This window comes from Nipponia nippon, unplaced genomic scaffold, assembly GCF_047370975.1.
Source record: "Nipponia nippon isolate SJK-2023a ecotype South Korea unplaced genomic scaffold, ASM4737097v1 scaffold_5, whole genome shotgun sequence".
Taxonomy (NCBI): domain Eukaryota; kingdom Metazoa; phylum Chordata; class Aves; order Pelecaniformes; family Threskiornithidae; genus Nipponia; species Nipponia nippon.
The window spans coordinates 2,380,250-2,407,437 of record NW_028262369.1 but is presented as its reverse complement, the minus strand read 5'-3'; the positions used below and the strand labels follow the sequence as shown (position 1 = coordinate 2,407,437).

Below are 27,188 nucleotides of genomic sequence, written 5' to 3'. Positions count from 1 at the left end.
TCTCTGCCCAGAGCTTGGGGAGACCCTGAGCTGTCACCTGCCCCCGGGGAAGCGCAGGGATCCCAGCCACCACCGCGCACGGCACGCTGGCCCCTGCGTCTGGGTCATGGGTGGGGAGGGAGCGGGGTGAGCCCCCTCCTGCCCACGCCGCCTCCCCGATCCCACCAGCCAGGGCAGCATCGCTGCCACCTCTCCCACCCTGCTGCCAGCACAGCCCCCCGCCTCCATCCAGCCCATCCAGCCCCTCCTGCCCTCGCCGAGGCCAACGCAATGTCCCCAAGGATGGTGCCGGCCCAGCAAGGGCAGGAAGGCGAGCGGGCTCCCACCGGGACAGCCCACACAGCTGCGGAGGCTCCCACCTCAGCACGGATGCTTAGGCTTGGGGCTGGGCAGACCACAGCACCCATCCCTCCTCTCCCACATCTCATCTCCTCTTGCAGCCACCGGCCCCGCCAAGGCCTGCTATGAGGCTGTTATCAAATCCCCAAAACACCTTCACCCTCTTGAGTACGAGCCTGCCAGGAGCCCCGGCCCGGGCAGCAAGCTGGGGGGCTCCTGAAATGCCGTGCCGGAGCCCCAGCCCCAGGTAAGCGAGGCACCGACCTGAGCCCTCGTGCCTGCACCCTGCCGAGCCGGCGAGGCCAGCCCCAGCAGGAGGGAAGGGCACCCAGGCGAGGGCGAGCCGGTGCACCCCCCGCATCCCTCATGATGCCGCTGGCTCATCCCGAATCCTCCTCGACTTCCCCATGTCTGCAATACCAAGCGGCATTCCTGGGAAGGACGGCCGAGGGGGAAGCAGAGCAGAGGAAATATAAACAGTCCCGTGCAGCTACGCTGGGGAACAGAAGCATGAGAGCGCCGAGCGCGCGGTGCTATAAATAGGCAGCCCAGAGCCAGGCCAACTTTTTCAAAGCTTCCCACGGTCTCCTTGGGAATGTGGGATGCTGCGGACCTTCCCCCAGCCCGGAGGAAGCCGCTGCCGAGGCTGGGAGTCAGGTACCCCCGGGGTGACCCTGGCGTGGGATACCGCGCCGATGGGGTTGGGGGGAGGAAGGCTGAAAGTCTCTCTATGTCCTGATGCTCCTTTCCCCGGTGAGCGGTCCCCAACCGGCCCCGGGCTAATCCTGGGCAGAGGTGACACGTTGGGTCCGTGGCGTCCTGGCTGTGGGCACGACTGGGTTACCCCAGCCTGGATCTCCGCCTCGCCACAGCATCGCCCTGCCACCACAGCCACGCTGCCCATGGAGACCCTCTCCTTGCCATGCTCTCCCACCATGGCAGGGGCTAACGTGACCTATGGGATGGTGGCCGTGGTTTGGGAGAGGGGCTGGAGTCCCTCTGCCACCCCTGGGACCATGGGCAGCGGTGCGGCACCCCTTCCGCGGCGGGGACAGCATGGTCCTGCCCCACACCAGGCAGGGTGCTGCGAGCCCCGGGTGCTCCCAGGCACTGAGCTCTGCCCCCGACGTGGCCTACAAGGTGGAGGGACAAACCCACGGTGGGGACAAACCCACGGGGACACCCTCTAAGCTGTCCCCAGCCGCCCTCAGCCCCGGTCCCACTCATTACAACAGAGCTCATTAAAACGTGAGCAGGAGCGTGTGCTCACCCGGCGCACACAGCCGTTCCCTCGCCCCCGGTCCTGCTGAAACGCCGGCAGGGGAAGTTTCTCGTGAGAACGAAGCCAGCTCCTCTCCATCCCAGACTGGCCGCGCTCTGCAGCGGCCCCGCAACCCAGCACCGGTGGCGCCCGCCCCGGCCCCGTAATGGGAGCCAGGTGCCGGCCAGATGCGTGCAGCCCCTCGCACAAGTGCGCAGCGTGCGGGGGTGGGATGCGGCCCATCGGCTCCGCACGCCGCTGGCCCGGAGCGATGCTGTCTCCAGCAGATGAGGCTCTGCCGCGCCAAATCCACACGTTGGCTCACGTGCGGCCACACTGCCCACACGGCGCGGGACGGTCCCCACCATATAGCAGCTTTCTGCTCCCAGGAGCCACCTCCCTTCTTTCCAGCAGTGTCTCCAACTGTTTTTGATTGTACACCCCTGTCAGTAAATATTTTTGAGGATGCACCCCCGTATATTGGTTGATGTATAAATGATATGCGTGTACAGCTGAAGGTCTAATATTTTCTCCCTGCCCCGCCACGGATTGCCCTGTGCACCCGGCTTTGGAGAGCGCTGCTTTAGACGACAGGCAAGACCCCAGCCCGCTGTGCAGGCAGGGTGCTGCGTGCCCGTCTTGCCCCCGCCAGCCCCAGGGACCCAGCCTGGGGACCCAGGGCCTGCCAGGACCCAGAGGAAAGGGCGGCTGGGGGAGCAGGCGAGCAGAGATGCCACCTTAGTACCCCACGCCATAGCCAAATTGCTGCCCTGGTGCTGGTGACCCACCCTGGGCATCCGCCGGGCTACAGGTGCCCTCCCGGTGCTCCGACCCGCTGGTCAGCACTGCGTCCCCCGTCCCACCACACTGGTGCACGATGCACCCCACGGGCAGGTCCCGGGGGGACATGGGAGGGACGTTTGGGGACCCAGGCATTGTGGGGTGGGCGAGGGTGGGAGCGGCGAAGCGCTGACCCCTGGCAGAGCCAAAGCCGCGAGGGAGAGGATGTGACGCGCTTCCAGCGAGAGGGTCAAGGCGAGGAGGGCGACCACCAGCGCCCGTGGGAGGGGAGGGCGGGTTGCGGCCGGGGCAGCGTGGCCTTGGGAGGGGATGAGGCAGAGGATGGGACTCACGGGACGGCTCCAGAAGGACAGCGGCGCTCGGACCCAGCCCCAGCCAGGCAGGGGGAGCGCAACTGCACGGAGAAGCACGGTCACATGGAGAAGCACAGCAGGACCCGCTGCAGCAAAGGGGTGGCCCTGGCATCTCCGCTGCCAGTTTAGGGGCCCCGAGGAGGCACGCTGAGCAGCAACGGGGTGCAAGCACAGCCCTAATGCTCACCAAGGGGCCACTGCAGTTGCAGCTCCCTGCTCCAGCCTAGGCGCAGTAATGAGGGGCTGGGTATCCAGCAGGATGAGGTCACTGCTCTCCCAAGGGAAATCACGGCCTTGGGTACATACCGGGCACCCAGCGGGGTCACCCAGACCCCAGCCACGCCGCTCTCGCTGCGTCACACGCTCCTGCCCGCTGCTGGGATGTGCCCAAAATAGCTGCGATGGACATAGCCAGGAATGATGTGGGTCAGGCCCCCGCCGGGGCACGGCCGCGGGGTGCGGGCAGCCTGCCACTCACCCTCCTCGCCATCCATCCTCGGTCCCCAGCCCTGCGTGTGCTGCATCTGCGAGACCCGAGAGCACCGTCGGGCATCACGGCACCACGGCGGGGACCCCTCCTCCCCGCTCCCGAGGCTCTTATTTTAGCTCCTTCTCATCCTTTTCCCCTGCTCTAAAAAAAGGAACGGTTTAATGAGGCAAGCTTGGCAAATTAAGAAAACCAGCCGGAGGAGCAGCCCTCTGCCGAGGCCGGCTTCGGCAGAGCGTGCTGCAAAGGGCCCAGGGTGAGCCGGCAGCGGTGCCGAGCCCGAGCCCTTCGCCTGCTGCGGAGGAAACCCAGCCCAGGGCGCCGCAGGGGCCAGCCCATCTGGAAAACCCATCGCGCCGCTCACCTTGCTCACCGCTGTGAAAAACCGGGCGACTTCAAAGCCGGGAGCTTGTGAGGTGCTGGCACCGCACGGTGGCCCCGGCATCACCCGGTTTCGTAACCGCGCTGGCCCTGGGGAGAAGGAGCCTTTCCAAATAACCCAGCCCTCCAGCAACCGGGCAAAAAAGAAAAAACAAAACATAGGAGTGTTATTCCTCTTGGCTAAGCAAGCCCTGTGCAAACTTCCAGAGGATTTATGGCATTTTAAAGTTTTCCCCTTCAGCACAGTACTTCTCCAAGACTAAACATCTTCATCAATTCTCAGCCGGCCGGGGTTAGAGCTGCGGCGCGGCAGCGCTCGGCCGCGGCAGCGAAGGTGCATATTTCTCTTGGCAAAGCCCGAGCGCCGGCCCCGGGCTGGATCAGACAGCAGCGGAGGGAAGTGAGCTGCCTGCTTTGAACAGCCACCATCATTCACACGTTATTTTTAATAGCTCAGCGAGACAGAGTCCACCCTCCCCAGGAGACTTGGCTCGAGCCCATCGCGCTCACGGCTTCGCCGAAATGCCGTTATACAAGCAGACAGGTCTGGCAGGGGGAGAAGCGAGGGGCAGGCAGGGAGAGGAGCAGCGGCCGGGGCCATCGGTGGATAGGTGCAGGATGAATTTGGGAGCAGAGACTGGTAACTTCCAGCCACGCTGAGCGGCACCCGGAGCAGGAGAGCGTCACGGGGGCCGCTTGAGGGTGGGTTCACTTTGCCCTGGCTCGCTTACATGCGTAACCGCTGGGTTTATATTTCTATATTGTGGCGTTGTATTTATAAGGCTGCCTGAAGGGTCAGGGCACTGCTCGTACCCGCAGAAAGCACCCAGGGGCCTTACGGGAGCTCAGCACCCGGGCTCCGCGTAGGGGCAGCCGGTGGCAGGACAGTCCTGGTGCAGCGCAGCGCCGGAGCACCAGCTCCCTCCGGTCAGTGCCCGGGGTTACCGCCAGGCCCAAGCACAGGCGCCGGAGACCGTCGGCCTCCCGAGCTCATGGGCACACACGCGCCGGTGGCAGGAGAGGCGCAAGGAGCGGCAGAGCCCGCTGCGGCCATCGCACCCTGCTCTCCACTGCATCCCTCCCCTCCCAAAGGCTTCCAGCCCCTTCTGCAGTGAGGGATGGTGGCCGCCGGCAGCCAGAGCCCCCAAGCCACAGGAAACCTCTAATAAGAGGCTGTTTAAACTCGACGTCAAGGCTTAAGTCCTCTACTTATTTCTTAATCGCTGTTATTTGCTGAGCTGTGCGGATCCAGCTGCCCAGCCCTCACCCTTGGCAGGTCCTCATCCCGGAGAGCCTTTCGCTCAGCTCCCGCACGGCGGCACAGAGCCTGGGAGCTCGCAGCCCGCCCGCAGGGCTCGGGATCACTGCCCGCAGGCAGACAGCCCCAGCAGCAGCGTGCCGGTGCACAGGGGGAGCTTGCCAGCCCTGGAGGGAGGCCTGGAGTCCCCTGTGCCGAACCCCACCGGGCCCGAGGAGGAGGCTGCCCATTCCCCCTGCCCTCAGCCCCTGCCGTCGCATTGCCTCTCCCAAGTTGTGCCAGGGCTGGGACAGTTTGGGGCACCAAGCCCACCCTGCGGCAGGCAGCGGGCACCCTGGTCGGGCAGGGCTGCCTGCACCACGTCGCCCAGCATACCCGGGAGGGACAGTACCTGGGAGGCAGCTGGGCTGGCTCGGGGGTCAAAGATCCGCAGTTTCTTGTCCTGTTGAGATAAAAAGAAAACAGAGGAGGGTTAAGGACCCCGGGACCAGCAGGATGTCAGGCCATATTAGGCAGAAGGCTGGAGCGAGCAGCCCCCCTCCTTCCTGCCCATCACTCTCCTGCCTGCAGTGCCTGCCGCTGTGGATGGTCGCACAGCATCCTCCAGGGCCTGCCCCACACCACGGGCAGGGGAGCACCCCCAGGACCCCCACAGCCTCCCCCAACACCATCAAAACTGCTCCCAGAGAAGGGGGGAGCCTCCAAAGCAGAGCCAGGGCTGGATCCCAACCTCTTGGATGCCGCCCTGCCAGCGAGCGTTCCCCAGCATCCTGCAGGCAGGGGAGCGAGCCCTCCCCTGCCCGGCACCCCACAGCCAAACGGGGCGCGGGATGCCCCTCGGAAAGGGCTGGCTGGGGCACAGAGGCAGCAGGGAGGTGCCCCAGTGCCAGCCTGGCTGCCAGGGTGCTATTTGGGGAGCGCACACTGTGCCAGCCAGACCCATATGGCACAACACGGCGGTGCCGCAGGCCTTGGGGGCCACACGGCATGGCTCGGGGGCCGACCCACACCCCACAGCCCAGCCGGGGGTCTTAGCCTCCATGCTCAGCTTGCTCGCTTGGTACGGGGCTCCAACTACTTGCTCAGCCTGCACACTCGTTCTGCACGCTTGGCCGGCCTCCATGCTCCATCCTGGGCCCACCTGCTTGCTCAGCCTGCACGCTTAGCCTCCACCCTCAGCACAGGGGGGCTGACTGCTCGCTCGGCCTGCAGGCTTGGTCTGCATGCTCAGCTGGGCTTGCACGCTCAGTCCTGCTCACCCGGCCTCTGTGCATGGCCTGGGGCCCTGGCAGCTTGCTTGGCCTGCACGCTTAGCCTCCACGCTGGGCCTGCACGCTTAGCACAGAGGGGAGGCTGCTCACTCAGGCCATATGCTTGCTCTGCCTGCACGCTTAGCATGAAAGCCTTCCCGCTCGCTCTGCCTGCACACTCGGTCTGTGTGCTCAGCTGGCCTGGGAGCCTGCCCGCTCGTTCGGCCTGCACGCTTGGCCTCCATGCAGGCCTTGCGCGCAACCCGTGCGCTAGCGTGTCTGGCAGCGCGCGGGCAGCGAGCAGCAGGCGCCATCTAGTGCTCCCGTCCTCCTCGGCTCTGGTGCTGCTAGCTGACCCCATTTTTGCCCCTTTCTCCCCAAAACAGGATCACTGTGTGCCGCCCAGGACCAGGGTGCAGCCGGCAGCCAGCCCGGCCGTGCTTGTGCCGCAGGGAGGTCGCCCATGTGAGTCGCTCACCTTGCAGGAGGTGCCGAGGAGGCGGCCGTCTCGCTTCCAGGCCAGGCTCTGCAGCTGGTCCCCGTGGGAGTCCAGGGCTGTGGGAAGAAAGCAGGCTCAGGACCGGGATCAAGCAGGGCTCCTCCTGCGGAGGAGGCAGGCGTATGGGCAGGAGCCATCGCTCTCCCACCCGTCAGCACCGGAGCGCTTCCCAGGGGAAATGAGCTGGTCTTTCTGAAGGGTTGGTGGCAGCCAGAGCAAGGGCCAGGATCCAGCAGGACACTGCCGTGTCCAGGCAGGGAGCATCCCCATGCCGCTGGCAGCTCGATCCGAAGGGCAGGAGCCCTGGGAGAGCTGCAGGGCACTTACACCCCCGTGCTGCCACCCAGCCTCCTCTCCCTGTCGGGTTAGCTGAGGTCTGGGCAAGGCTGGTCAGCAACAGCCCACAGCACCCACGTCTGCCCACGCACTGGGACATGCAGGGAGAGAGACCTGTCATCCCAGGGGATCCCCAGCAAAGCTGCTGCAGACACCCTGGGCAGTCCAGGAGCCTTTTACACCCCTACATCAGAGCGTAGGGGAGCCCGTGCACATGCACGAGGGGCTGCGGTGCTCCCTGCCCAAAAAGCCACCCGTGCTGCCTGTTCAGTGACACCGAGGTCTGGACTTGAGCCCATTTCTTGAGCCCAGGCACCAGCACGGTGGAGATAAGTATTGCGGGCAGGAGCTGTCAGGCATAGCCATGCTTACCTGTCAGCGGCTGCTGCTGCCCCACGTCCCAAACTGTGACTCGCTTCCCTGCGCCGCTGGCCAGGACGCCGTCCGCCGTGGGGTGGAACTGCAGCACGTCCAGCGGGCCCCCCCCGGGCCCCAGGGTCAGCCCCGCAGCACTGGGCAAGTCCTGGCCGCTCTCGGGCAGGCGCCACACCTTCACCTGCAGCCCCAAGGAGAGGTGGGTCAGTCCCCAGGCAGGCGAGCCGGACCTGGGCTTGCTGCTTTTCCAGGCTTTGGTCCCTGAGGACACCAGGTGACCCCTCACGGCAGCTCGGTGGGATCAGAGCTGCGGGCATCCTAGGTGGGAGAGGGCTGATCCCTGGCTGACACCATCTGCCCTGTCCCCCACAATCTGGGGATATCCCACGCCGCTCCCCAAGGCTGGCACCCTCCACCCCAGGCTCCTCTTATTCTCATCGCTCCGGCTCCATCTCCTCCGGGCTCTACAGTGAATCCCAGCGACAGGCTGGGGGACACAGGGTGCCCTCTCAGGACCCGTGGCACCTAACACTCACCGTCTCGTCAGCAGAGCCCGTAGCCAGCAGGAGCTGATCGAAGGGCGAGAAGTCAAAGTCCGTCACCACATCTGGAAGGAGAAGGGCAGGGGTTTGTCCTCACCGTACCCCTGCGGACAGTGCGTCTGCCCACCTCTGCTCTTCCCCAGCCTCAGACCCTTTTCATACACACACATGTGCAGGCAGGAGCGGGCAGCTGGGGTCAGATCCAGCCCCACTGAGGCATTTTGGAGCAGCTCAGCTTTGCTGCAAGAGCCTGAGCCCCTCCACGCTGTCTGTCAGGGTCTCGCACCCCTTCCTGGGGGGACGGGAGCCCTGAAGGGCAGCACCACGCAATTGCATCTCCCCGTCTAACCCACCGCCACCCAGGTTTGGCTCTCATTTCGGGACGGCCATCCCCAGGAGGCACAGGGAGAAGCACGAACAGCACAAGGGTGTCTGTGCCGGCCCGGATGCCGGTGAGCGAGGCTGCGGCCAGCTGGGGCCGTGCTGGTAACAAGGCTCCCTTTGTAACGCCCCGGCTTGGCGCGCTGGCAGCAGGGACACTCCTCGCAGCTCCGGCAGCAGGGCCCCGCAGGAGAAAGGCTGGCACCATCAGCAGCAGCCCCTCGGATGCATTTGGCACGCTCGGGAAAGTAGGTCACTGTGTACTTTTCTGCTTCCAGGAGGCTGCGGAGAGACAGGCCCAGGAGGCACGAAAAGCGAGCAGCTCGCTCTGCTGCATTTTCCCCGGGAGGAGAGAAAAATCCCTTTCCTGCTTTGGAGGCGTTGCTCTGGCATGGCCGGCATCAAAGGGCTCATGCTAAATCTCATTAAGAAGCCGTTAACGTTGTGCTGGCTCCCCGCGCGCCCCTCCAGCGCTCCCCTGGGAGCAGCAGAGCTTGCTGGCCCGTTTGCGAGGGCAGTGCAGCTCGCCGTGCCCAGCCCTGCGCTGCTGGGGCAGGGACGGAGCCAGGCGGAGGCAGCACAGGCTGGGCATGCTGCACCGTACTGCAGCGATGCCAAGGCACCGCACGCAGGAAGGCGGCGCTGGGACTGGCTCCCATCCTGCTGCTCTGGTGCAATTTTTTTGGGAAACGGGTGGTCTGTGCCTCCCGGGCACTGCTCCGACACCAGGAGAGGGGTACCCTGAGCTCCTCACCGCTCCTTCCCCATACCCAGGCAGGAGGCAGAGCCCTCCGCCTCCATGGCGTGTGCTGCTCTGCCAGCGACAATGCTGCCAGCTGCCTCTTCCCCTGCAGCACTTGCTCTGCCCACATCAGAGCTGCTCAGGGCCACGTAGCCGCCGGTCTGGCCTGTTCCTCCTGTTGCTGGAGCCGGGTACAGCCACGGTGATGCCATCACCAGCTCCTCCGCCAGCCCGACACTGGGTGTACTGGGAATTTCGGGGCGTGCAATGAGTAACATGGGAAGGGTGTGTTAGAAGAAGAGCGTGAGCAAGAGCTACGTGTCCAGACCTCACTGCAGCTCAAGAGATGAAGGGACGCGGATCAGTTTGGCTCCTTAGCAAAAGCCCAGCCTGGCAGAGCCCTGCGTGGTCAGCATGGCTGCAGTCAGCTCATGCCTCGCACGCACGTGAGACTTGTCAGGGTCACCCTGCCCGTGGGTGATGGTCCCTGGGGACTCCAGCTCCAACACAACATCCCAGGCTGGGACTCAGCACCTGAGCCCCTCCGCGCAGCGCAAGCAGGGCCAAACGCCTCCTGTGGATATGGGAGTTGGTACCCGACCCTTGGTGCCCCGGTGCAGAGCATGGCAGAGGCACGGGACAAGCCAGACCGGGGCCGGCAGACACCCAACTCACCTGAGTGACAGCAGAGCTGAGACACGGTCCTCTTGCCTCCATCTTCGCACTCCAGCGGCACAATGCCCAGCACACCTGCAGGAGAGGACACAGGAGCAGGTCACCAGCCTGCCCATCACCCCCACGGCGTTCCCAGGAATTCCCCCAGCCTGGGACATGGAGGGGCCACCCAGCTTTGCAATGCAAGCCAAGAGGTGCGGGACTGTCAGCACCTTTGGGGGAACTCGGGGAAAGCCTCCTCCACTCGCCCTCGTGCCTCCTGGGGTCTGCGGGGCTGACCTGGCAATGAGCCCCGCAGGAACCACAAGGGCAAATCCATCCATCCCATGCCCCCTGCCGCGCTTGGCACACCCTCCCTTGTGCCTCACCTGCTGCCTCGGCATTGAATGCGATCCAGCGGCAGCTGGCCTTCACATGACTCCCGCAGGATGCGATGGAGCCAGCCCGGATACCCCCGATCCAGGCCTGGGATGGAGGAGAGAAAACCCACGTCAAAAGATGTCTCTGGTTCGGAGGAACCCGACGCCATGGCCGGATCACGGCTGGAGGGGAGACAACGAAGCATTGGCGCAGCATTGCTAGAGACCCTCAGCCCCAACGGAGCTCCCGCACCGATGGACCTGGCACTACCTGGAGGCTGCCAACACCAACAGAGTCGTGCTGGAGGCACTTTACAGGGCCCTGTCCTCTGGAAGGGCTGGGGCAATGTGGCTCACGCATAAAAGCGCAGCCCCTCGCTGGGGCTGGGGGCTTTGAGGTCAGCTTTGCCAGGAATGGGAGGCAGGAGCATCCCGGCTCCCAGCGCTGCCTCTCCCCAACACTGTCCCAGCCCTGGGCTCTCGCACGGTAGGAAGGGCTCAGAGGACTTTGCAATAAACTGCTGTCAGGGAATTTGGGATGGGACAAAGGCTCTGGGGCTGCAAAGCACCACAAGGTTGGGCTGTGGCTGACCGAGACAGATAAATGCCTCTGGTAGCGTGCTTCCCATATGGACAAGGAACTTCATTACAGCTCCGAAACCAAAATCCCCCTTTGCAGTGTTTCTCACTGCTACTCCACGGCTGAGCACTGCCCCTGCGGGGCACCGGGATGCCCTGCGTCAGCCAGACCCGCTCCAGGTGACACAGACACCTGGCCTCAAGTGGCCACCAGGACCAGGAGCGCCCCGGCACACCCAGGGCCAAGTCCAACCCTGGAGCAAAGGCGGGTGTTTTACGGCCGCCACCATGCCTGCACGCCCGCCAGCGGCCACTGGCATCGCAGCAAGCTGCAGCAGGTGGCCGGAGCGGCGGATACTTCGCGAGCAGTGCAGAACCCTTCGCAGGGAAGGGAGCTGCGTACGCAGCCCCAAAAGGACCGAGCCCCGGGTTTCCTCTCCTTGCACGGCTTCCTTTTGAGGCCTGACAGAGAGCAGCAGTTCCTGCAGCACTTCCTCCGGTCCTTGTCACAGCAGCCTGCTCGGTGGCAGGCCTGTTAACCCTTCTCCTGCTGAAGAGCGGTTCCTCTCCCCGCACCCAGCAGCCGGGCTGGGGGCCGCAGCGGCGATGGGGAACAGGTCTGGAGCATGAGCAAGACCTGGGAGGAAGGGTCCCACAATCTGCGCCCCGTCACCCTGCACTGGTCCCTCGGTGAGGGGGGTCACCGGCCACATTTGGCCCCCAGCATCCAGGGGTACCATGCAGGATCCCTGCAGCGAGGTTTCGGAGAGGGACCGCTGAGCTGGTCCATCCCGGCCCCTCAACGTCCCCGCACGCAGGCGGGAGCCCTCGGGGAAGCGATCCTTCCCGCAGCGTGCCAGGACGGCCGGTAAAGCATACGGTAGCAATTCTGGCTACATCCCTAAAACAAACCGCAAGCTTTCAGGGCGCCTCTGCCAGCAGAGCTCTGCAGATGCTGCCTGAAGGGGAGAAGCGACTCAGATGTGATCCTTCGTGTTTACACTGCGCTTCCTGATCCGGCCAGGTCAAGTGTCTGCCTTCGCCTCTGTAAACAAGCTGCTCTGCTCGGCCGGGGACACAAGCAGCATTTCCCACTGTGACACCCGAGACGGGTTCGGAGATGAGACATCCATCTCCCACCTCCTGCCCCACAGAGCTGGGTGACGTGGCATTGCTTCCTGGGGACACGTTTCGAGCCTGGATGGGAAATGCCTCTTGGAAAGGCCACCTCCCGTGTGCCGAGCCCGGTGTGGGCTGCTGGAGGCAGAGCAGATGCATCCGGCAAGAGCACGCCGTTCCTCGGTGTCCCACAGAGCTCGCCCGCCATGGGAACCGACACCAGGGTAGTGGTGACAGGGACGTCCCTGCCTCGAGGATGCCATAACCCTGCCACGGCCAGGCGTCCCAGCACCCACACCACACAGACACGCACGCTCCCCGGGCCGGCCGTTGGCAGCAGCTCATCTGCACCCTGAGGTTTGCAGCCAAACGCTCGGCCAGCTGAGATTTCGGCGCCCTGCCACCTGCTCTGCAGATGCACCGAGGCTGGCACACCACGGGGACGGTGGGATGCTCGAGGGCAGGGACCACCGTGTCCCCTCCTGGAGCTGAAGCGCAGGGGGATGTTTCGGGTGCTCGCCGGGTCTGCGGAGGCACACAAGCACGGGACGGGCCAGCCTGGCGCAAGGACGGCTTGGCCGGGGAAGTTATGGGGAAGGAGAGCGCTGAAGTCCAAGGGCTGGGAGATGAACATTTTGGTGGCCCTGGGGGTCCCCAAATTCTTTGCAAAGGCAGCAAGACGCAATGATTTTTAGCAGCATCACCCGTCCAGCCTGAGCCCTCCCCTTCTAGCTAAATGGGCTACACCGAAGGGTACCAGCTTCCTGCACCTGCGTGCCACCCCAGCATGACTGGTAACCAGAGCAGCCTGTGCCACGCAACTGGCCCATGCTGTCCCTTCCCCATGTGGGACCGTCCCTGGCAGGGACCCTGCTCTCGCTGTGCCAGCTCCTGTCTGCCCCAGGGGCTGGGAGCCACCCGGGCAGGATCCCACCACCCGCCTCCTCTGTGGCAGCGCAGCAGCAGCCTTGCTCGCGGCCACGGTGCTGCGGAGATGCTGGGTGAAGGGCGTCCAGCTCGGGGAGCCCCCAGAAGGGTTAGGTGTCCTGATAAGGCTCCCCGATGTGGCTCACCCAGCACAATCCACCCCTGACCCAGCATCTCTTCATGAGCCAAGACGGATCACGACGCTCGGCACGGTTGGGGCTGGTTATTCGTGGGGCAGAGGCTGGAGCTGGGCACCACCATGCTGCCTGGCGAGACCCACCAGACCTGCCCGACCTTGGCGGTACCGAGCTCCGCAGCTCGTGATCAGGGTGACGGAGCCCAGCACCGTCCCGCGGGGCCCCAGCGCTTCCTCTTTGCCTGCGGAAGCGGGGTGGCAGGAGCGGGGCCCAGCATTTCACGCTCAGGGTGCGTGTTTCCCCAGCCGGCACGGGCAAGCCAGCGCTGCCCGGGAAGGGCCGAGCACAGGCGAGGTACCAAGCCGAGCCGGGACGGCAAGCGGCACGAACCGGCGGCCTGTGCCAGCCGTGCCCAGCCAGGGTGTCACGGCAGGAGGGGTGCAGCCTGGCTCCCTGCCGCCATGGGATGGGTACCCCAAGCCAGCGGCAGCCGGTGGGGCTGCACCGTCCCGGGACAGGGCTGGGGTTCCCCGCCCCGTGGCTCGGAGCCTCGGCGGAGGACCGGGGCGGGAAGCGGCGGGTGCCAAGGAGGGGCCGCCCGGACGACGCTGCCGCACCGTGGCTGGGCATCGGGACCCGGGCACAGCCCCGCCATACCGGCGGTGCCGCAGCGGCGGGACCCGGAGCCGCGCCTTGCCGGTACCGCCGCATCCCTGCCCACCGGGACCCCCGCCCCCCCCCGCCCCGGCCCCGGTGCTCACCTCCCTGCGGGGCAGCCTGGCCTCGGTGTGCCGGAACTTGGACGCCTTGAAGCGGTTCATGGCGCTCCGGTCGCACCGAGCCGCACCGAGCCCAGCCCAGCCGCTCCGCCCCGCGGCCGCCGCCGCGCCACGCCCCGGGCCACGCCCTTGCCCCTTAGCCCCGCCCCCCGCGCTGGGCACGCCCCCTCGCCCCACGCGTGTCCGTGTGTCCCGCTGTCCCCGGCGCAGGGACCGGGCCTGCCTCGGTGGGGGCACCGTGAGCGGGGCTGGGACCCCCCCCGCCTCGGCGCCGGAGCCGCCCCGGGGGTCGCAGCCCCGCGGAGACTCGGGGTGGCGGCGCCACGGCCTGCGACCCCCTGCTGCCACCCCCACTGCGCACCGGGGACAGGGGCGGGTGTTCCCCGGGCCCCGCACAAGGGACAACGGGAGGTCTCCGGTCCCGCGGGCTCAGCGTCCTCGTCCCCTCCCTGGCCCGGCAGCCGGCGGCGGACAGAAACCTTCGCGCAGAGGCGGCTGCCGGGGCCGGAGCGGGACCGGGGCCCGCCGAGCCTCACCCACGCCCGGGGGGGGCCCCGCTCCCCTTCCCCGCCGGGCGAGGGCGAGGGCGGCCGGGGCCTGACGTGACCCCTCGCCGCCGCGGCCTCCCGCGCTGGGCCGAGCCTCTCTGCCGCCCAACGCCGGCTTCGTTACCGGAACCTCACCTCCCGGTAACGAAGCCGGGGGAGCAGGGCGCCTGGCGTGAATTCACCCTCCCCTCTGGAGAGGAGCCCCTGCCCCCGGCGCGGCCATCCCGGCTGCGGGAAAGGCCTTATTTCGGTTCTCCCGCCATGGTTTGCCCGTGGAGGCAGGAGGGAGCCCCGCTGCTGTGTGTCGGTCGCGGGGTCCGGCCGGGCCCGGCTCCCCCGGAGCGGCCCGCAGGGACGAGCTCTTCCCCCGGCTCTCCTCAGCACGGAGCTGCCGCTGCCCCTCGCCTCCCCGCCCGGGGCACCGCTCGCAGGGGCTCTGCTGAGGGAAACCCCCTCCGCGGCAGCTAAAACAAACACCGCGATGGCCCGCAGCGGCCCGGGCCCGAGGCCGGGGCTGACAGAGCCGCTTCACGGCGGCCGCACCGCGCATGGGCAGCAAGGGGCGTCCGGTACCGGCGGCGGAGGCGGCGCGGAGCTCCCGCGCAGGCGCAGCGCTGCGCGCCCGGGCCAAGATGGCGGCCGGGAGGGCTCCGCGCTGGTTCGGGGCCGGGGCCGCCGCCGTCAGGAGCCGCGGGCCGGGGGACGGGCGGCTGCCGCTCGTCTGGCTCCTCCGGGGGCTCAGCGTCCCGCCGCCGCCCGCCGCCTCAGCCCGCGCCGCCCGCCGCCTCCTCCTGCCGCTGTGCGCCGCGGGTGAGCGGGGCCGGGGGCGGCGGGGCCTGGGCGGGCCGCGGGCTGTGGTGGCGGGGCCGGGGGCCCTTCTCCCGCTTCCTGCCCTTGGCGGCGCCGGCCCGGCCCTCACCCCGGTCCCTCTGCCCTCCTCTCCCGCAGGGACGAAACGCGCTGCCGCCTCGGCCGCCTCCTTCCACAGCAGCGCGGCGGCCCGCTCCAAGGAGGACTACTACCAGGTGCTGGGGGTGCCCCGCACCGCCAGCCAGAAGGAGATCAAGAAGGCCTACTACCAGGCACGTCCTACCGCGGGGGTCCCGCCGGGGCAGGCGGGCGACCACCGGGCCGTGGCCGAGGGCCGGTAGCCCGCTGGAGGGGTGGTAGCCACCCGCAGCCCCTCTTGTACGGGAAGGAACCAAAAAGGCTTTGAGATCCCCGTGTTTGGACCCGCTGGAGGCAAGGGGGGGTAGCGGTGGGGACGCTCAGCTCGTGGGTTTGGGGAGCTCCTCCGAAGCGTGGTCCGGCTGCGCTGTCACCTCGGGTCGCTTTCCAGAAGGCCCTGGGATTGCTGAGAGATTCGGGGGCAGCCCCTGTAGTTCCTTATATTGGGATGGTAACGGAAAACGAAGGCTTTTAGTTCCCTAAAATACCGATAGCGACCGCCCGGCCTCGCCTAATGTGTTTTTCCTGACGTGTAAGATATGCTAAAGTCAATTACTTCTGTCTGTCTCTAATAGTTTGATTTTTGTTGTTTAGCTGGCAAAGAAATACCACCCTGATACAAATAAGGATGACCCTAAAGCTAAAGAGAAGTTCTCTCAGCTGGCAGAAGCCTATGAGGTAACGTGCATGATTTTATCCTCATGAAAAGGAGGAAAGATTGGAGGGTAGATGAGGCGAAACATTTCTTCGTCTTGTGTGCATTTCCTGGAAAACCATGGCTGTTTTTTAATTTCTTGTACTTTAGGCATGCGTGCCTCTGTCCTAACGGTGTCTCTGGGAAATTTTTGAGCCCAAATACCTGATTTAGCTGGATGCGTGTTGGGCTGTTTGAATTTGTGGTCGCTCTTAGCAGTGAGTGACTGGCACGGATGCTGTGCTCGCTGCGGTGGAATTCTTGGTCAGCTTAAATAATCAAACAACAAACCCTGGCAGCAGTTCCTAGATTTTTGAGACCAAGGCACCTTCCACTGCGCCGCACCCCAGCCCCGTTTCTTCCCACTCTTCAGCTCGTCCGGAATTTCTTTTGTGCTGATTTTTGCTCTCGTGGGTTTTCAAATTGACCCCAGCTTTCACGCGATATTTTAATGATGGACTATATAATGTAAGTTGTCCTTGCTTATGATGAATTAGTACGATTTTGTCATTTTCCCGATGACAAGCTGAGCGATACCAGGGAAGAAGCGGCTCGTCGGTAATTCTACGCTGCTGAGAGCTGCCGTAGCTCTCCTGGTGACAGGGTTTGTGGCGGTAATGCCAGGAGCCGTGAATTCCCCCGAGAGACGCTGCTCTGCAGTTGGAGGCTGTCCAGTTGCTCGGGATCTGTGCGCTGTCCTGACGGCGTCCTTCTTTTGCCCCAAAGGTATTAAGCGATGAAGTGAAGCGGAAACAATACGACGCGTACGGCACGGCTAGTTTCGATGCTGGCGCAGCAGGTGCCGGTGCTGGGCGGCAGTACTGGAGCAGCGGTCCATCGATTGATCCGGAAGAGCTTTTCCGAAAAATCTTTGGAGAGTTTTCCGGATCCCCTTTCGGCGATTTTCAGAACGTCTTTGACCAGCCACAAGAGGTAGGAAGCGTGTTTATTTTCTCAGGAATGAAATGAAAACGAGAAATGAAAAACAACAGACACTGGTCTGTCGCGGGTCGCTCCGGGAGCAAGCTTAAGCAAGGAATTTGTTCTGGGAACGCCAGCACGCGAGGGTCCCAGCGTATGGGTGGGAGAGTCGCGTGGTTTTGGCAAGCCATGTGGATACATTCTCCACACCTTCAGACGCAGTATTATTTTTTTTCTGGACTTCAGCTACTTCATCTGGTGTTTACTGACACCAGTTGGTGCCGCCAAACAATTCCACCATTGGAGAGGCATCTCTTCTGCTGTACGTTGATTTACATATGTCTGCTTTGATCTATAATGCTAAAAAACCACAAAATACCTTTTAACTATAAAACAACCCTTCCAGCATTAGGTTTCCCTGCTTAATTGGCTTAATTTTGCAATTTAATTGGCTTAACTTTGCAGTGAAGCCCATAAACAAAACCAAACCTACGTCTTGTTCTTCGTACGGCAGCTAAAGGCTCTTTTTAAGTACTGACAGTGTTGGTTCATGTGCTGCCTTCAGAAACGCGTGGCGTTCCGTACTTCTGGCTTTGCTAAAAATGACCTTTTTATTAGAAACAGCATTTCCTATTTTGTGCAGTCGTCTTTGCTGATGACTTCCCTTGGTAAGTAAAGAGTTTATTGAGGAAGAGCAGATACCGTCGTTGGGATTGAAAGCCTTCGCCCTCACCTGGTGCTGCATTCCTGTTAAACAAAACCTTTAGAAATATTCAGCGTTTTCCTGAGAGCAGAAAAACGCTTGACTTCTGTTTTTACTTCCTTCTTTTCTATATTTAAATCTCATTTCTGGTACACCACTGCTCCTCAGACCGGTGTAATCATCACGCCTGTAATATTTGCTATCCTTTTCTACCCCTTTTTATTTATATGAGACAGATTATTGCTTCCTCAAATGAGGCAGAACCCTTTGGAGTGCATCCATCCGTTTCTCCCCCCTCCCTCTGTTACCTGGATGTGTTTTAAGCATGGTTTGATACTTGGCCTAAACCAATTTCAGTCTGCTTAAGACCCCATGGCACCTCAGCTGTAGCTCGATGTCCGTGTTTCCTGTACAGTATATCATGGAGCTGACATTCACCCAAGCTGCAAAAGGTGTGAACAAGGAGATTGTGGTGAACATCAACGACTCCTGCGAGCGATGCAATGGTAAAGGACACGAACCCGGTACCAAAGCGCAGCGCTGTCACTACTGCAATGGCACTGGCATGGTAAGTGCTTTTTAAGACACGGGTTCTGCTGTGCTTTTCCTTGTTGGAGCAAGTCAATTCCTTCCGTGGTGAAAAATTCTCACTACAAGCATCAGCTTACCTTGGGTGAAGCCGAGTAAACGGGGACTCAATGTTAATAGGCACCAGGAAGATTTTCTTTGTATTAAAGTAGTGCTCTGCCCAGCTAAAGCACTAGCCTTCGGGGCTAGATCATCTATCTTGCACCCAGCAAACCATGTTTGTGTAACGTAACAGGTCTGAAATGACTTAACCATATTTATATAATGTAACAATGCTGAAATTAGTTGGGCATTAAATGGGATGCTTTGAATTGAGGAGTGGAGGGAGGTGGTGATAGCCTAAGGGTAATCATGAAAGAAGAAGATGCTTGCTGCTTACAGTAAGTAAAGAAAGGAACAGCTCTGCTGGGAGGACAGGCTGAGAGCTGGGGGGGTTCAGCCTGGAGAGGAGGAGGCTGCGGGGAGACCTCACTGCGGCCTTGCCGTGCTGAAAGGGGGCCGACAAGAAAGGGGGGGACAGGCTTTTTAGCAGGGCCTGCTGCGACAGGACAAGGGGGGATGGTTTTAAGCTGAAAGAGGGGAGATTCAGGCTGGATATAAGGAAGAAATTGTTTACGCCGAGGGTGGTGAGACAGTGGCAGGGGTTGCCCAGAGCGGTGGGAGATGCCCCATCCCTGGAAACCTTCAAGGCCCGGCTGGACGGGGCTCTGAGCACCCTGATGTGGTTGAAGCTGTCCCTGCCCATGGCAGGGGGATGGAGGGGATGGCCTGGAAAGGGCCCTGCCAGCCCAAAGCGTTCTCTGATTCTGTGATCAAGCTTTAGGCTTTCAATTTCCACACGTCAAAATGGGTACCGGCAATCGGTCTGTGACCAGAGTACCTTTCTGCGCAGCACAGCTGTAGTTGGTCAGAGGAGACCACAAGCTCTTCCCAGCGTTTCCTCATGTGCTTCAATCTGATGGGTGGCTTCCAGAGTTCAGCCCATAGCTTAGTCTCCATAACGTTTTCCTGGACACCGGCAATAATTCATGCAAGTGGATTGTCCTTGGATTCCTCAAAACACAGATGGTTGTAGTTCTTTGTGAAATAGCACTGCAAGGAGCTTTGTTCCTGCTTGCGCATTAAAGCCTAGAGATGGAAAGCGTTGTGCTTTCCTTCCCCTCGCCATGAGATGCTTGCTCACGGTGATGGTTTTCAGTAGAAATCGGAATGCGATGGCAATTGGATCCCATCCAGCTTCTCACAAGCAGCACAATCCTCTTTGGATTTCTGAGCCAGTTTTCTGCTCCGCCCCTTGCCGAAGGTATTGCTGTCCTGTCAGGTTGCACGTGCAGTTAGAGGGACTCGGATGCCCTGGGCCAGTGGAAGAGAAAAGTACCATCGGTACCAAATATTTGTACGATCTGTGCTTTCTTCACTAGGAGACAATAAATACCGGCCCTTTTGTAATGCGATCTACGTGCCGACGATGCGGTGGCCGTGGTTCCATCATAACAACGCCGTGTGTGGTATGTCGAGGAACGGGGCAAACCAAACAAAAGAAGACAGTGATGGTTCCCGTGCCAGCTGGTTAGTGTCGTACTTGCGCGTTGCTCTCTGTTAAATAACCGTAGTTACTTGCTTCCACTTGGCCGACAGCAAGGCGCTTGCCTCCACAGCGTGGCTGCTCCCTGCCAGGTACGAACGCGAGAGCAGCGTAAGAAGTTTTGCTGCAGAGAAGTTCTCTTAAGAGCAAAGCAGGTTGATAGCTTGGCAATTGAAAGGGTTAGTAATGAGGTGAACTTTCTGGCCGTGGATATAAATGTTTGCTTTGCTCTTCCTGAGCTGAGGTTTTGGTTCTTGCATGGATCCTTCTAGGCAGCTTTTGAAGAGTGAAACTCAAAAGGTTTTGTTGCCTTGGGTCTTTTCGTTTGTCCTTGACAAAGCTTGCGGGGAGGGTGGGAATCTTGAAAGCTTGGCTCGGAAAAGAGTGCTGATGGTCCTCCTCACCAACGAGGACAAAACGAGTGGTGGGGCTGAAGACTTGCTGCTTTGAGATCGCCCTGGGTGAGCAGCCTGCAATTTTCCTGCAGCTTGTGGAGGCTGCCCGGTATTCCTTAGTCTGATGCATTTCCCTAAAGAATTCTGTAAGGGATTGAAGTACCGAGCCCGCTTGGCGCGTAGCGATCACCGCGGAGGTATGCACGTGTGCCGACACCTCCTTCCTTTGGCTGCGGCTCCTGTGGAGAGTGTTACCGTGCTGCCCGCTGGTAGGTCTTGTGCCTCCCGCTCCTGGATGTGCAGGTGCTGCTGCGGTGGCAGGCTTTTGGGGACGGCAAGAGATCCGAAGAGAAAAGCTGTAGGTATTCAAGTTAACCTGTGGATTATAATGCAAGGTAACGTTCCCTCTTTTTTTTCTGATTGCAGGCGTTGAGGATGGGCAGACAGTTCGGATGCCTGTGGGGAAGAAAGAAATTTTCATTACGTTCAGGGTACGTATCGTTACATTGTTGGCCGTTTTCGTTATTTAAGTTGGTTGCTTGTTCCCTTTGCAATTGTCTGACCCGACTGAATGGGGGACGGAAGAGGAAGAGCGAGTGATCCTTTGAAACAGCTGAGGTAACGTGATCCACGTGAACTTTCTGAGATAGCAGAAAATCCGCATTGTAACAAGCGGCGTAACGTTAAGTCTGCCCACGAAGAATTGCGCTGCTTGTTCCAGGACGAGGCCCTTACGGTAGCATGCATCAAAACGCAGAGTAGGTTCGCGATGCCTTGAGTCTTTGGCTTGGAAATGCGAAGGAGCTGTCCGCTTGCAGCAGCGGGAGCGCTGAGGAGGGCTGGGGGAACGCCGGGAGAGGCTGGCTGGTCCCGTCCCTTTGCAGATACACGTTAAGTGCTGCTTTGCGCATGTTTTGTAGCTGGGGCCCTCTCCTCCTGTCACGCACGTCTCTCTCAAGATGAAAACTTTTTTTTAGCACCTTTTTTGTGGTGCAGGGGGATTGAATTCTCTTCCAGCTTGTGAGGCCGCTGCAAAGGTGCTCGCCTCCTTCTTCTCTTCTGGCTTTCTCCTGTCGAGGGTACTGGACAAGCCAGCGTCTTGTCTGTCTCCGCAGAATCATCCTGACACCGATAAATTAACAACAGGATTAGGGGAGGGAGTTGCCGAGATAGGAAGCAGGCATCCGCCTAAGCCTCTGGCTAATTATGGTTATGCCAAGATCTCTGTTTTTCTAAAAGACTGAACGTTCATTTAGGCTTCTTAGCTGTGCAGTTTGTGAACAGTAAAGGGTCTGACTACAACATTCTGCTATGTTTTCTTCCGAGAACTTTCAAAGCAGTTTACCGTGAGAACTTCAGGGTGTTGTGCTCACTTCTCTTTGGAACTGCCTGCCTTTTAGGTTCAAAAAAGTTCTGTGTTCAGAAGAAATGGAGCAGATATCCATTCGGACCTCCTTATTTCAATAGCACAGGCTGTTCTGGGAGGCACAGCCAGGTGTCAAGGCTTGTACGAGACAATCAATATCGCAGTAAGTACCGTTCTGCGGAAGAGCTTGGGCATAAATCGATGTGGGACAGCAGAGACCTCTCCTTTGCTGCAGAGGTGGTGCGAATCTCTGAAGTCTGCCAGTATCGCGTTTCAGACTTCTTTGGGATTGTGCGTCAGGTAGTTTGTGACCTGCTTGGTCACGCCTCCTTTCCTGTCGCTGTGTAGGGACAGGGAAGGGAAGGGCCGGGTGGATTGCTGGACAAATCCCATCCAGGGTCTACAAACCGTGCCAGGTTCTTTACTCCTTCCTTCAAAAGCTTTTCCGTCATCACTGTCAGCTTCGGAATGTGTCCAGATGCGTGAACATACCAGATCTCTCCCATCCTACTTCGAAGCTTGCTGGAGAAGTAGTTAATTGTTGTAGACGTGTAATGTAATTACTATATAAATGGTTAAACTAGAGTAATAAACGTGAGCCCTCTGTGTTCATAGATACCACCTGGTATCCAGCCAGACCAGAAAATTCGAATGAGCGGGAAGGGTATTCCCAAGGTTAACAGCTACGGCTATGGAGACCACTACATTCACATAAAGATAAAAGTTCCTCAGTAAGTAGAGCTAACGCAAGTTTCTGTGAAATCCTCAACTTTTTGCAAAAAAACGTTCAGAAAGATTTTGTGAAAATTCCTTACTGCTTTATCAAAATCATTAATTTCTCACTCTGCTTTTAATTCTGATGTGTGGTTGGTTTTTTTTTTCCAGTTTTTGTTTCTTTTTTTTTGTTTTTTAATAATACCATTTGGCAACCCAGCTCTAAAAATCCTAAACCCTGGAAATACATAACTAGTTCTTCACCTGCGTATTTGCCTGGCTATCTGCGATTCTGTCTGGATCCTGGTTATGTAAATTCAGTGTTGCGGCTTATACCACGTCTGTGCTCTCACACCTACAGCTTAAAGGATCTGAAGTCCTCGGTGGTTGCTTTTCAGACTGCTCGGCCACCCCCTGCTCCTGTGGTGAAGGAAACTTTTGAGCTTGTACTGCTGCACTTGGCAAGGGAGTTAATTTCCTGAGGTCTCCCCACCAGATGTGTGTTCTGTCGCAGCTCCACACAGTTCTTAGCGCTTGTTTTTTCACTGCAGTTTGGTGAAATGTAGTGGGTCATCTCTCTTCTCTTCCCCTGAGGCTTATTCTTTATAGATTGCTCATTTTAAGAGCACCGTAGGGATTCGCAGTGTATGCCAGGTGTATTAATCCTCTGCTTCCAGTAGCTGGTTCTCGTGCGTGCTGCTGGAGGAGGTTAAGGAGGTCTGTAGATACATCTGTCCCTAAAGACAGCCGTAACCCACACCTCTGTCTTCGACCTGCAGGAGGCTGACGGATCGCCAGAGAGCCTTAATGATGAGCTATGCCGAGGACGAGGCAGATGTGGACGGCACGGTGAACGGAGTCACGAATACAGCATCAGGTGAGCGGTGGGAATTGGCGCTTCTTCCTCACGGAGCTGGCGTGGGAGTGCGGAGTGCTTCCTCAGGGTTCCTGGGGAGGAAGGCGAGCCAAGGTCACCTTGAGACAGCGCCTCAGCGCAACCTGCCAAGCACGTTGTGTCGGAAATAGTTGTAGTGTGATGTTAATAGGCTGTAGCACAAAGCAAGGAGGTAGCCTCTTCCCAGAAAGCTTTGCTCTGTAATACTTACTGGGCACATCCGTGCATGAACAGAGAGCAGGTATTGAGATGCTGCAGGGTCCTGACAAGCTGTGGTGAGCTCGCTGTGGTGATGAAAGCCTTCCCCTCCCCGCTTCTGCCCCTGTACCAGAAGTAACTTGTCTTAGTGGCAGGGGTAGAAAAAAGAGAATGTGCTTCAGGCCAGTTTTCTGTGTGGGTTAATCTCTTGTGCTTCTGACCGCAGCGGGGACGTTTCTCCTTGAAAGCTGAAGGGGAGTACCGCTGTCAAGGTCGCTCTAAGCCGTATTCTGCGCACGCGGGGGAATCTTGGATAGAAACGTTCACTGGTGCCGAGCGGTGGCTCCGTTCAGTAGACGGCGTCCAGCGTGATGGAGGGAGGGAAGCCAGCTGGGAGCTTTGTAAAGCTGCTCTTTCAGCTCCAGGTTAACAATTCTGATCCAGCAATTCTGTGTTTTAAGTTTCAGCGGTGAGGTACCTGGCAGGAATAGCAGCTACAGAAAAAAACCATATGGTAGCACAGTAAGGCAAGAGCTTTGTCTGGTGCTGTTGGGAAACAATTTTTTCTTTGCTTGTATTGGAACGATGAACTTAAATCTGGTTGGATTGTGATTTCTTTCTATGTTTGAAACAAAAAAGGGCCTTTATGACTGCATACAGCTAGGCAAAGGTGAGATTCTTTCAAAGCTGCTAAACGATCCCAGGAACTCGGGTCCTCGCTACTACACGTGCCAAAGCCCGAGGAATATAGGCTGAAGTTCAGGATATCGGAAGGCAGTGTCCGCCAAATACTGATGTTATGTTGTATAAGTGCTTTCATAACACAGAAATTATGTCTTTTCCACTGAGGGTAAGCATTAAAGGTCAGCCTTGAGGGGAAGGGGAGAGATCTCTGAGCACAAAACTTTCATTCCAGCTTTTTAAAGAAGTTTATGTGCCAAAGGAGAAAAATGCTCCCAAACTTAATTTATAAAAAAGCAAGTTTTTAGCACAATTAAGCAGCAAGGTGGATTAAAAACAACGCCAGTAGCTTGCGGAGTAGAGACGGGCTGTTGCTGAAAGCGTGTGCTTGCTCTGGGAAGCAGAAATACCCCGAGTGGATGGAGGCGTGTTCTGCCGCAGGCCTCAGGATTTCACACCATTGCATCAGTCTGAGCTCGGCAATCAGCTGTGGGAGGACAGGGAGGACCGGACTTTGTGTTCTCTGTGTGCAAAGAAAGCTCGAGGAGGATTCGGGGGTCTCGTTATCGACGGTTTTACTGTAGAAAAAGCAGATTAGCAAAGGGGTCCCCTTTGTTCTTGCTGTAGCCACTTCTCAGAGACAAACAACTTCTCAGGACCTGTTTATATAGGAAAATTACGCTCCTTGCTGCCAGAAAGATTCCTTATTTGGACACTTGTTCTGAAATACTTGTAGCCTTTTTCATTCTAGCCTGAGTTCATTTTCTCCTTGATGCTGTTTGTCTGAGCATTGCATGAGGATTACTTGGGGCAGGCTCCTGGTATGGTTTCGCACTGCTTTGCTCTAAAGCGTCACGACACGACCATGAAACAGGAAGACAGACTGTTCCAGGAACCACCAATATCGCTTTTTTTTGTTTCTGTAAAGTCACGGCTGGCGGTGGTCAAGTTGACAACTTGGTTTTAGTGGCAGATTCACAATTCCAGGCGCTTGTTCCCAAAGCCTGTGGGGTCCCTGACTTGATTCTGCAGCATGAGAGTTCCCTCGCTGCTCAGAGGGCTGGGGAGAGGGGAAGGGAATGGCGTTACTTGGGCTCATGGTCGTCTTTTCCACTTCTGGGGTCTGGGCTTTCCAGTGCTTTCACTGCAAGTGGTCCAGCACTGTGGCTCGCTGCTGGGCGCAGCCCTGTATGTGAGGATGCAGGCAAAACCAGCTGCCTTGATTTGACCATTCCCCATCTAAAATAACCCTCTCACTTTGTCAGGGGTGCTGGCTACTGGTGGGAGATCTATCTGACTGCAGCCCTTTGCTGTTTGTGTCCAGGTGGCAGGGCCACGGCTAGCGCTGACGCAGGCGGGGATAGGCCTGAGGCTGAGGAGAACAAGGAGGGATTCCTTTCCAAACTTAAGAAAATGTTTAGTTCCTGACACCCCATCCGAGGTAGGAGGCCTCTTGTGTTTTCTTGTCGTCTTTCCTCCGCACTAAGCAGAACTTGCGCTTCTTGGGAGGTAGAAGCAGCAAAAGCACAGCACTGCTTCTCACTTAGCCTCAGGCCTTCCAGCCACTGGTGTGAAAAGCCCTAGCTGTCCCCTGTGACCTGGAGCAAAAAGCCAGGGACTAAACTGCATTGTCGCTGCAGCAAAAAGGCCGAGTATGTCTTCAGGGAGGTTGCTGGCCTCCCCTGCAGCTCTGCTTCCTTGTCCACTCGGTGGCTGTACCCGATTCAAAGCACCCAGGGTGTTCCCATTAGCTGGTAAAGCCGGGACCGGGCAGTTCTGCGACCACCGCAAAGCCCGGGCTTGCCGGGAGGTGCAGGTGGGCCTGCAGAGCCTCCGGTGCCGGTACGGTCAGGCTGGACTCGCCCCTACCGTGGGCTTACGGCACCAGGAAGGAATCGATCTTTGTTGTAAAGCACAGCAAAGCCCCTGCCACACAAACGAGTACAGCGTTATAGCTCAGGGTGCCATTTAGTTGGTGTTGGCCGGCTGCGAGGGAGCACTGCAGACTTGAAATCATCTATGGCAGACACCGGCGTCTTGGATTCCAGGGGCTCAGCTTCCCCCAGGCTTCAAACTTGTCTCTGTCCCGCGTGGCTGACAAAGCGTGATGGCAGGTCAGGCGGGAAGCAAAGCAGGGCTGCTGCCTTAGGCCGATTTGGTTAGGAAACGCTGAATTTTTCTCTTGCTTCAACTGCAGGGAAGCGTTCTACTGGAAACTAAGAGCCAGCAGCAGCAGATCATCTTTGCAGTCGGGGATGAATCTTTCTGGCAGCGGGCTCTGGAGAGTGAAGGATGTCGGTCAGCAGCACAGGGAGAATCCCAGCTGGAGGGGCTACAAACCACTGAGGCACCAACAATCATCAAGACAGAAAACCCACCCGCCGTCCTAGGAAATGGTAATGAAGGGAAACGGCAGCTTTGCAGAAATGTGGCGCGCTCTCGAGGTTGCTCCACAGTCCCTGCTGCTGCTGGAAGCTTATTTGGTAAAAATTAAAGTTGAAATATTATTTAGAATCCAAAACAGTGGAAATGTGAAATAAAACTTGTCCTTCCAGCACGGAGTGGAGCAGTTTGCTGTCTGGAGGCCGAGATGGCTGCTGCTCACTCCGCTGCCCTTCCGAATGCTAGATGTGCTCGGTGAACTTGTCACTGCTGCTTTTCTCCTAGGAGACTTGGTGGGTCAGGGAGTTTGAACCCTGTCTTCATGACAGCCCTCCGAGCTGTCCTGCATGTCTCCGAGGGGGAAGTCTCCCTGTGGCTGGGGCTCGCCAGAGCCCGGCTGTCCGGTTTCTTAGTCCTGCTGATTTCCTGCACAAAGAGCAGTGATGGAATCTGCACTTTGCCTCAGGTTTCCCTTTCCCCCTCCGATAACTAAAGTTACAACACAAACGCTGCCGCTTCTGAATGGGTACGAGTTTATCACCAAGCCCTTTGCCAGATTGGGACAAAAGTTTTTTTTTTATTACATTAACGCAACACCCGTAGCATCAATGATTGGTCAAAGAGTCATTGTTCCTACATGTGTGAGAATACAAGTGAAGTGGATCGCTCCTTCCAGGTGGAGTCGAGCTCTTGCAGTGAGTATTTTCATGGTTACTGTAGCCCGCCGTTGTTAGTTATACCGTGCAGGCACCATCTGCCCACATGCTAATCGACCAGTTAACCAAGGACATGTCGTAGTCTCGCCCTTCTTAATTTGCTGAAATAAAGCACGCGTTGCCTCCTGATTAAACTGTCTGTAAAGTGATTCTGTATCCATGTAAATAAGATTGACTTGATAAAAAGGTATTTAACACGTGCTGTGCCTTGCTGCCTTGTCTGCTCTTCCAACCTTGTCTGTCACCCCCTTTTTCTCCCCCAGCATCGAAGGTC

At 59.2% G+C, this 27,188-nt stretch overlaps 2 protein-coding genes across 4 annotated transcripts in view; one reads left to right on the top strand and one right to left on the bottom strand.

Annotated features, from left to right (window-relative positions):
• The window catches only part of CORO7 (coronin 7), a 38,764-nt gene extending 25,082 nt beyond the window's left edge, over positions 1 to 13,682 (bottom strand). The window contains exons 1-7 of the mRNA XM_087731369.1: positions 13,563 to 13,682; positions 10,049 to 10,145; positions 9,681 to 9,755; positions 7,877 to 7,947; positions 7,338 to 7,521; positions 6,609 to 6,685; positions 5,272 to 5,322 (exon numbers count right to left, since the gene is read on the bottom strand). Coding sequence (XP_087587495.1) covers positions 5,272 to 5,322; positions 6,609 to 6,685; positions 7,338 to 7,521; positions 7,877 to 7,947; positions 9,681 to 9,755; positions 10,049 to 10,145; positions 13,563 to 13,622 — 615 coding nt within the window. The 5' untranslated portion in view covers positions 13,623 to 13,682. The remainder of the gene's footprint in view (positions 1 to 5,271; positions 5,323 to 6,608; positions 6,686 to 7,337; positions 7,522 to 7,876; positions 7,948 to 9,680; positions 9,756 to 10,048; positions 10,146 to 13,562) is intronic.
• Positions 13,683 to 14,726: 1,044 nt separating this feature from the next.
• Positions 14,727 to 27,114, top strand: DNAJA3 (DnaJ heat shock protein family (Hsp40) member A3). Of its 3 annotated transcripts, XM_087732356.1 has the most exons (12): positions 14,728 to 14,938; positions 15,077 to 15,210; positions 15,671 to 15,754; positions 16,497 to 16,703; positions 17,810 to 17,962; positions 19,404 to 19,551; positions 20,389 to 20,453; positions 21,363 to 21,491; positions 21,944 to 22,059; positions 22,822 to 22,919; positions 25,141 to 25,257; positions 26,014 to 27,114. In XM_087732356.1, the coding sequence occupies exons 1-11, from the start codon at positions 14,761 to 14,763 to the stop codon at positions 25,242 to 25,244; spliced, it is 1,416 nt and encodes a 471-aa protein (XP_087588482.1). In that variant the 5' UTR covers positions 14,728 to 14,760; the 3' UTR covers positions 25,245 to 25,257; positions 26,014 to 27,114. The 3 variants fall into 3 exon arrangements, with proteins under 3 accessions (XP_087588484.1, XP_087588482.1, XP_087588483.1); XM_087732358.1 differs by lacking the exon at positions 21,363 to 21,491 and having other exon boundaries at positions 14,727 to 14,938; XM_087732357.1 differs by lacking the exon at positions 25,141 to 25,257 and having other exon boundaries at positions 14,729 to 14,938.
• Positions 27,115 to 27,188: the final 74 nt, after the last annotated feature.